Source organism: Seriola lalandi, unplaced genomic scaffold, assembly GCF_002814215.2.
Source record: "Seriola lalandi dorsalis isolate HSWRI2012SDOR001 ecotype SW California unplaced genomic scaffold, Sedor1 jcf7180002054476, whole genome shotgun sequence".
Lineage (NCBI taxonomy): Eukaryota > Metazoa > Chordata > Actinopteri > Carangiformes > Carangidae > Seriola > Seriola lalandi.
In genome coordinates, this window is record NW_019525029.1 from 2,032,888 (window position 1) to 2,042,299 (window position 9,412).

The 9,412-nt window shown below is 41.0% G+C and overlaps 1 protein-coding gene across 1 annotated transcript in view; it reads right to left on the reverse strand.

Annotated features, from left to right (window-relative positions):
• cap2 (cyclase associated actin cytoskeleton regulatory protein 2) overlaps positions 1-6,657 on the reverse strand; it is a 20,851-nt gene extending 14,194 nt beyond the window's left edge. Inside the window, exons 1-3 of the mRNA XM_023412192.2 lie at positions 6,354-6,657; positions 1,828-1,955; positions 1,591-1,691 (exon numbers count right to left, since the gene is read on the reverse strand). Of these exons, the coding sequence (XP_023267960.1) occupies positions 1,591-1,691; positions 1,828-1,945 (219 nt within the window). The 5' untranslated portion in view covers positions 1,946-1,955; positions 6,354-6,657. The remainder of the gene's footprint in view (positions 1-1,590; positions 1,692-1,827; positions 1,956-6,353) is intronic.
• Positions 6,658-9,412: the final 2,755 nt, after the last annotated feature.

Here is a 9,412-nt window from a genome sequence, read left to right on the forward strand (position 1 = left end):
AGGGTCAGAGTCAGATAAGTTAGGTTAATAATACAATACATATTTTATGGAGAGTACAGAGCAAATAGTTACTGTATTGTACAGATTGAATATAGACAATGTTGTATTTCCCTGAAAGGAAAAGACTTTCTCCTAGTTTCTTCATGCTTTGCCAGTTTATTCTCATGTCTATTGAACTTTAGCCGGTAAATCTGTCTGTATTGCACATACAAAAGCTAGTATACAAAATACACACACACACACACACACACACACACACACGAACACACACACACACAGAGTTTGGGTTGGTCCCAGCCAGCCGTGTCCTGTGTGTGAGTGTGTGTGTGTGTGTGAGTGTGTGTGTGTATGTGTTTGAGACCTCCAGTTGCGGGCCAAGGGAACCACCAGGGAGGCTTTGTCCATAAAAGGAGCTCTACAAACTTAAAGAAACTACCTCTGGCTCTCACTCACACACACTCCCCCTCCTCACCCCGTGCAGTGATGGGACACAGAGATAGAAAACTTCTTTCAAGGTAGAGAGGGAGACATACAGGCCTTTTCTTTTTTCTTTTTTTTTTTTTTTAACATTGATTTCTTTGTAACGGCCTTCTGTTTTGGAGCCCTCCCTATTGTTTTGGAATTATTCCAAGGATATAACACAGCTATTTTTGCCAGCTGGCTTACCACGAAACACACTTACAGTCCTTGTGGGAGTTCAGGTCATTACCAAATAGGAAAAGGTGCTCCACTAGCGGTTTGATAAATGACTACAAGGTTAAAGTTCAATCATAGTCCCATCCTTGGCTTTGTAGACAACAGGAAAGCTTTGCTATTGTACATACACATGCGCTCACTGCCTGGTTTCTACCTTTATATCACAGACTTCCCATACACACTCATTACTATCCTAGAAAGAGTCATGAATATGTAAGTAGAATCTAGAGTTTGTTTATAAATCTACATCTAATGAAATAAAGCTTGGCATAGAGAGAGACGCACTAGTTGCTCGCCTGGTATCCATCTGCTCTCGCTTTAGAGAAGAGATCAACAGAAAGCTAGATATCCTGCTTCATGTAAACAAGAGCGTTTTCTTCAAAGCTCTGTTTATTTAGTAATTAAAATATAATAATATAATTGATGAATTCTCAAAATCAGCGGCAACATCTGGACTGTCTCAGGTTCTTGTTTCGAATGCTTGGAGTTAAAGGGATACTCCAAATTATTATTGCACTTTCTTTAAGTTGAGGGACTTGTAACGGACAGAACTGATACAACAGTACTTTTTCACGAAGAGTAAACTGAACTTGGGGTGTGAAATTGGTGGCTTTCCCCTTTAAAGCATGATTAATAGTAGTTTTGGCAAACAATAGACTGACGACCTGCAGCACTGTAACCGCAGATCATTACGACAGCAGCTGTGGTGACATCTGTCTCCAACAGCTGCTGCAGCATTTGTGTGTCTGCGCGCATTTATGAAGTGTGCCTGGACAGGTGTGTGTCTACAAGTGATTCATGGTTCAATGAGTCAACTTTTGTGTGGATTGGGGAGATTTTATACAATGAATATGTGGGTGTCAACATTTGTGTCGCACACATGAAATCACTCACATGTTTCTCCACATCGCTCCCTATGGCTCTGCTGTTGTTCATGTAGTCCGACACTGGACCTCTCAGTAGCGCGTCGAAGGCCTCAACGCACTGAGACAGACCTAAAAACACAGGGAGACGTCGCTGCTTGTTTGCTTGTTTTATGCTTGAATGTGTCGTCTGCCTTTTTAACTCCAGAGCTGTTTCGCTCTGTCCCCACAAACCTCCGAGTCAAGCAGTTTTTCAGCACAGACTGACCTCCATCCATGCCGTTGAGACAGCCCCCATTAGCCATGCCACTTGATGCCTGCATGGTGACAGACATCTGCTCCAGACGAGTCACAGCTCGCTCCATTCGCTGCATGAAACCTTCCATGGTGACGAGCCTAGAAAACAAAAGTGGGAATTGTTTCTTAGACTGCACTGTGATCTTTCTGACCTGATTAGTTTTGTGATATTGTTTTACTCTATTGATGCCAAAACATCATGATTTCAGTCCAAACTCCAGAACATGGACTTGAGACAGATTCAATATCCAATTCTGACACTCTGCTGCTTCTAGTTTTTCAGAACACTGGACCATGTCAGAAGCAAAGAGTCAAACTATGTGTATCCAATGTGGTGAGGTTTATATGAACACTGTCTCTGTTGGAGCTGTCTGGCCCTCTGCCACAGTCACAACCTCTGCCATGAACACATGAACACATCACACAATTGGATTACAGGAGGGGCAGAGGCTTGAGCCAGGCTAAGAAGAAAGTCAGGGTTATTTAGTACAGTGAAAAAATATTGAAAGACAGTCCTGTGAAAAGACTTCATAGATAATACAGTACCTTTGGGGAGATGAGACACAAACAATAGGAAGTGGTGTCTCCCAGGTGATGCATAAACCAGTGGAGCCACTGATATTTAAAACACTGAGAATAAAGAAACAGCTTCCTTACATTTCTGAAATGTTATGGAACCGGACCAGAGTTTAAATAGTTAGCAGTGTAATAAAGGTATCTAATATATCCTCAGATATAGATCACCTGTGATGATGCTGATAGGGAAAGAGTGACCTCACTGACCTTGGAGGTTCACCTGACAATGTCTAAACAACTCCTGTTAGAAATGAGACAGTGGGGGAGGGATGCTGACCCAAAGATGTGCGCATAGAGTGGATTGCAGCAGCATCTGTGTAACATCCACGATCACCCAGACATTACCCAGATGCAGCTGAAATGTCCAGAGTGTATAGACAAGTCCGACTTACTTCATATGCAAACAAATCGAATGCCACTTGAATACATTGGAGATAGCAGCGCAGACACAGACTGGATCTCCTGCTTTAACACTGACCAGCTATATACCTCACCATGAGGCAACGCAGACCTGTTTCCAATATGTATTAGTCAGCCGAGTGGAATTCGATCCAGCAACCCACTGCATGTTTACGCACACTACTGCTAGGTAACACACACTTCCTAATCTGACACCAGCTACCTGTGCGCCCATGACACACACACAACCCAGCGGTGCGGGTTGAATGATCGATTTAAAGAAAAAAAACACCAGGGGGCTCTGCAAAAATATGGCAGCTAGCTACAGTATGTAGACTGGATTGCGTCTCCAGCCTGTAATCTTTGTGAATTATGTCTAGTAATTATGTGCTATGAGCAGCAAACACGTCCTGATGGGCGTCATCGACTCATTTCTCTGGAGGAGTCACTCGCTAGTGCCAGATGCCTGTCGCAGGACTCAGCTGCTATTTCTGCTCTCTGGGTCACAGCAGCTCTTAGGCAAGACATGAAACCTGGAGAGCTGAATGAAGGTTGATAACAAGTCCAATACGAACCGACGCTGTCAACTCTGCTCCAGGAAATGTGTGTGGATAGAGTGGGAGTTAGAGGAGTTTATTAGTATTTGTTATTTTGGTCTTTTAATAAAGGATTTATAGCTGGTTAGTTTTTGATTCTGTGTCGTGTCAAATGTTTGGCCTGGTGCATGAAGGTTAGAAGACATAAAGAATTTAACAAGATACTTTCTAATGACACAAAACCCAAAGGAAAAAAAAAACTCATCATTGAATATAAATCTACATAATTTCAGGCAACATTTATTCATGATCAAATTTGTGGAAAAAAAGCTGAGCTGGGTTCCTCATCTCCCATCTAATGCTGTTGCTTTATTGATAATCATTAATGGAGAAAACGTCTGGGTTGCGAGGATGTGAAACGGCCCCAGGCTGGTGTTCATTCTCCTCCAGCAGACACTTTGTCTTGACCAATTGCTTTCCGAGAAAAATGCAGCAGGACATCTGGACCAAAATGAATCCTATCAACTATTATTAACATTCACATCTGCAGACTTGATTGAACTGAACATATATAGAGTATCAGATGACTTGGCCAATTAGAAAGTGCCTATAACCCTTTACTAACATTTATAACAGCAGACCGGGTGGCTTAAATTGTTCTTATGAATGCCTCATTACTGATCCATAAAGCATTGCTAAGTGATTTATTAATCATTTATGAAACTATTAGTTGAACATTCGCTCTTAATAGATAAAAATAAACTCCTAATAATCAAGGGTTCCTTACTTAAAGTGCTTCTCTGTGCTTTAGGCTCAGACGAAGTTAATTTTATCAGAGCTGAAACATTTAGTTGATCAATCGATTAGCTGATCATCAGAAGAGTATTCTGCAATAACTGATTAATCAATAAAGCTTTGTTAAAGCAAAGTGATGAACATTTGCTGGTTCCAACTTCTTTACATGTGGGGAAATCATTAGATTTCATAGGAAGGATGTCACCTTGGACTCTGAGAAATCGTGATGCAGTTTTCGTTTTACAATGTTTTATACACAGAATGATAAATTGATTCATGGAGAAAGAAAATGGCAGATGAATCTATAATGAAAAGAATCATGTATTGCAGCTTGATGGTTACAGCTCTAAATGTTTTACTTTAAGTAAAGGTCATAGACTCAACTACTGTATTTGCCCAAGTTTAAAACACTTCACTTAATCACTGTCTCGCTCAATACCGATCCCAAACTTTGTTTAAAAACCACAAGACAGAAACAGCCAGCAACTGCCCTGGTTGTATTGGAAACCAGCCCAACTCTCCATGGCAATGCAAAGACATAGCCAATGATGCTCTTTTAACTTTTCATATAGACGTAATTTATTCACCCCATCACAGAAAGTGAATGAGAAACAGCTGGTATGAGTTGAAGCCTGCTGGTTGCACCAGTAATACATTTCTGTGGCACAAAGTCTCAGAAGTACCAGAGAAACAAAGAATAAATATGTTGCAGTCACATACAACACTTATTATTATTCGTCTTCCTATCATTTCCAGCAGTTGAACTAAGTCAACACTGGAGTCTCCACTATATGAACACATCCCCCCCTCTGTTTTTCCAGACAGGTGGGCGAATGGCGTCTGCCACATAAAGACCCCAGACCAAAACCAACAGCTGAGAAAGCGCACATGTTCCTGCAGTGGAAAGATATTACTGACTTCACCCTGACCTGCATGCGTCTCCTGAACCCTCTGGCCTGGTATCTGATCTTTGGGGCTATATTGGTCCACAGCCTGGGGTTTGCTGCTATGGCCCTACTGTAAGATATCCTAATGTAGGTCCCACTGTCCCGTGCTGTACCCTGGGACTTTGGATAAAGTAAATCTTGGTAAATAAATGTTTGGCTGTAAAAGTGTTTACAGTCGGGTTCATGCAGCCACTAAAGCAGGAAGCTGTGTTATCATCAAGCTATTGGTGAAAGTCTTGTGTCCAAAAAAAACTGTTGTGGCATCTTGGTTTTGATTTTAAAATGTTATTAAAAATTATTAAAACACATAATTTTTGTTGTCGATTTCAATAACTGATTTAATCAACATGATTTAATTTAACTAGCCAGATAATCTTTTGAATATACTGTGATTAATAAGCTACTACATCACTGTAACATAGGCCCAGGGGTTTATGAGAGGCTGTAAATCATCAAAAATTAATGAAACAATGTCCCCTCAAGATCCATTTAGTAGCTGTTCTGGGACTTTTCATCATATCACACGATCTTCATCAGCACTTGGGGTCATTTAATTTTCTTCTGAGCTCTTAAGGACTTCCTGTCCACGTTGGCTTAAAAGTTAAGTCAAATTTTTGTTAAAATTTAAAGTTTAACTCAAGTTTTAAACCAACATGGAAGAGATGTGGTTCAATTGAAAGCTCCAGAAGCTATTAAATGGTCATTGAGGTGAGAAAAAAAAAGAAAAACTTTGAATCTCATAAAAAAAGTCCACAGCCCATAATCTATAATCTATGACATTAATAGGGTGTGTGAAGATCATAAAGTCTTATTACAGGTGGCTCGTCGTGCAGCCTCTCACAGGCCAAAGATGATCAGGCTTCATAAGAAAACATGACAGGGCACTGGCACGCTGACAGGGGTTTCACCGCCCCTTAAATCTGATGCTTCATGGTCTGGACCACAGAATCACCGTTACTCCAGAAGGCGAAGGAGATAAAAAAAAAAAAAAAAGCTAAAAAAAAAACAACAAGACAAAGTAGCATTCAATGTGCTCTCACACTGCGCCAGTGTCGTGCCAAGATGTAAGAAAGCATGGCGCACAGGGAGCAGGTGAAGATGACTTTGTTTGGACATTTCTGCGCAGACTTCACACATCTCTGCCACACACCCCTGCTGCAGGACTTTATCCCCCTCCGCCCCACCCCGAAAACCAACTAAACTTAACATTCATTTGAAAACTGGACAGTAGAGAGACACCTTACCTCCCTCCTGTTGTCCGCAGTCAATTTCTGTCGGGATGTTTTGTTGTGTCTGTCAATATCCCGGGACGGATTCGTGGCTGTGTGCTGTCGCCGCGCGGTCCCCTCCTGCTTCCCTGCCCCGTCACTCAGCTGCGCACAGCACCGGGACTCTTCCGGGATGTCCTAATTAAGCCAAACGGTGAACCTGAGAGCCACACAGCGTGCAGAGACCGGGACCATGACTCAGTGCCGCAGTATCTCCTCTGGGGCGGACGGACATTTACCTCGCAGACAACATGGCAGCCCCAGAGAGCCCTGCTAAAAATAGACGGCTGATTGAAGCTGTAGCAAAGACGTCTGCATGGGTCCTTTAAGCTACTGGCAGGGGAGTCATCATCATCATCATCATCATCATCATCACAGAGTCCATGGGAGTGAAATCAGGCCAGAGTCTGACCCCCCAACTTTAATCCCCCCCACCCTGTTAAAATCCCCCCTGCAGTATTTTTATCAACTGCTGATGTAGGTTTTACATCCTGGAGGCTTCATAAGTAGCAGGTACACAGTCCAGCAATGCTTCCACCATAAACCAAGTTTAAAGGGACACTCCAACAATTTAATGTTAAACTTTCATGAAGTTGTGGGATTTGAGATTGACAGGTTTAATTTTTTTTTGTTGTCAAAATCGGTGGAAAGGCCGACTTAAAAAACATACATCCCATACTTCCCATGATGCAACTTGATTGCATCTTTTGTTACATTGCATCCGCTCCGTGTTGTGAGAATGAGGAGAGAACATCCTGTAATCCTGACTGGGAATGTTCCTGCATTATTTCAAGCTGGTTACTGCTGCTGCTTTCCTTGTAGTCAGCAGCTAATTAGCCAAATTAGCTTTTTCAATCAAGAGAGGGTGAGAAATGAGAGGGCACTTGTATTGGTTCATCAACAATTTAAGCCATATATAAACAAACAGTTGCGTATCTTCTTTTAAATGAACTTTACTTAATCTATTAGTGTTGGCACTGGTTCATTGACACGTCCATAATTCTTTTAGGCAAGAAATCTCTTATATCTCCAACTGGGACTTTGAACTCAGACACTGACATGAACATTTTTTTCCCCACTTGACTCCTTGTAATTACAGTCTGACTGATATAACCTGGGCAGTGTTATCCCACACACCCTCCGTCTGTGATGCAGACTTTTGTTATAAAGCTTTGAAATCGGAAAGCCCCGTATGTGCACTCAACACCTAAACCACTTGTTTGTTTGTTTTTTGACAACCTGGCAACCCAAAAGTTGTTCTTATCAATGGCTCAATAACAAACTCATTAACAAACTAGTTAATGAGTTTGAATAGTGACTTTAGAGAGCACATTACATACATTAAGACATTACAGCTTCCAACCTACAAGGGAACTGAACGTTGGTGCTTCTGTAAAGTTTCAACAGAACACTATCACAGGTTTGCGTCATTGTTGTAATAAGAAACGGTCTTAATTTTCTTATGTCATGAGTTTGGATAGCTGCTGATTTCACCCATAAGGCCTTGCTCGATCCATGCTGTGTCATGATCACCCCCCTATGAGTGCCAGTGTCATGTTTCACCGGGGACCGAAAATACTCCCTGGAGCCGAGTAAACGAAGGTAGAACCACGGCAACAAACCTCCTTTTTAACATGACTTATTTATTGATTAGAGAGGAGATGAATCATTGATAGACTCCTGAGTCCTGAGAGACTTGATCACATGTCATTCTTGTCCAGGCAGACTCTCAGTGGGTGTGACTGTAATACGAGAGCGTTGAAAGTAACGGATTGTTTGACACAGAGGAGGAGCATTGCAGCATCTGGCGAGTGTGATGTGTTTGCCACCTTGCAGCTGCGGCCAAAGGCTGACAGGAAAGTGGACAAACAAATACTGACGCACACAGGCACAAAAGAAATGTATAAATTATATCCTTAAGTGCATATACAGTGTGAAGAGCAAATGAATGTGTCCAGGAAGAGATCAGCACGAGGATGTGTGTAAAAATGATTATCACATGAGAAGTAGCCTCACACTGTTGATTTCATCAAAATAAATGTCACCAAGCTTTTTAAATATAGAACATTTTATTCCAATTTTGAGTAAATGGAGTTGAAATTCTGAAGTAAAGGTTTTAATACCAACAGGACCTTTGCATTTAAATAGTAACACTTTACATGCCTTCATCCAGTGACAATGAAAAGCTTGCTTAAAAAGTTTTTTTGTCATTTATTTTTCATATTTCCCTTGTAAGAAATAGTTCAAGTATAAAAATTCCCAACAGTGTAAAATAGCCCATCTGATGAATATTAAGCAAAAGAAGCACAGCTACTGAAACCTTGACGACGACTATACATTCTAGTGGAGAAAGCAGCATTTTTGCTTGTTTTTTTTTTTTTTTGTCAAAATTATTATTATTTTTTTACCTTTCGTCTAAACACAGAAGAGGCAGAGTACAATCTGCATGCAAACAGGCCTGCATTTAAATAAAGTTCTTCCATACAAAAGGCATTAAGCTAATATTTAATGTCATGTTCTAAAGAATCAAAAAGATAAAAAATAAAAGTACAGTGCACATAACAGTATCTTAAATAAGTCCTACATCAACATTTTTGGTTGAGTATGTTAATAATAATTATGATAATAATATTATTACTAAAACTAATCAATAACTTATATATGCCTTGAGATGAGTACATAATAATATTATTAATACAGTACCGCCACTAAGTCTCTACTCTCAGAGCGTTAACATAGTCAACCCTCCAAAATAAATATCTTAAATAGTAGATTCTCTCTTCTTTTTCAGTTTTTTCTCTTAAATAGCAGTAAAAATGTAAGGCACACAGACCAACATAACGTCAAAGAGTAAACCCCCCGTCCTCTCCACCCCACCTGGTGTTCTTGACACACATGAGGCAGGCCAGTTGTTGGGGTGGCTTTGGTGAAAGTGTGTGTTTGTGAGTGTGTACCTGACACTGACACCAGACTACAGCAGCAGCACAGAGGTGGAAGTGCTGACAGTGGCAGGGCTGAATGACTGTGGTGGTGGT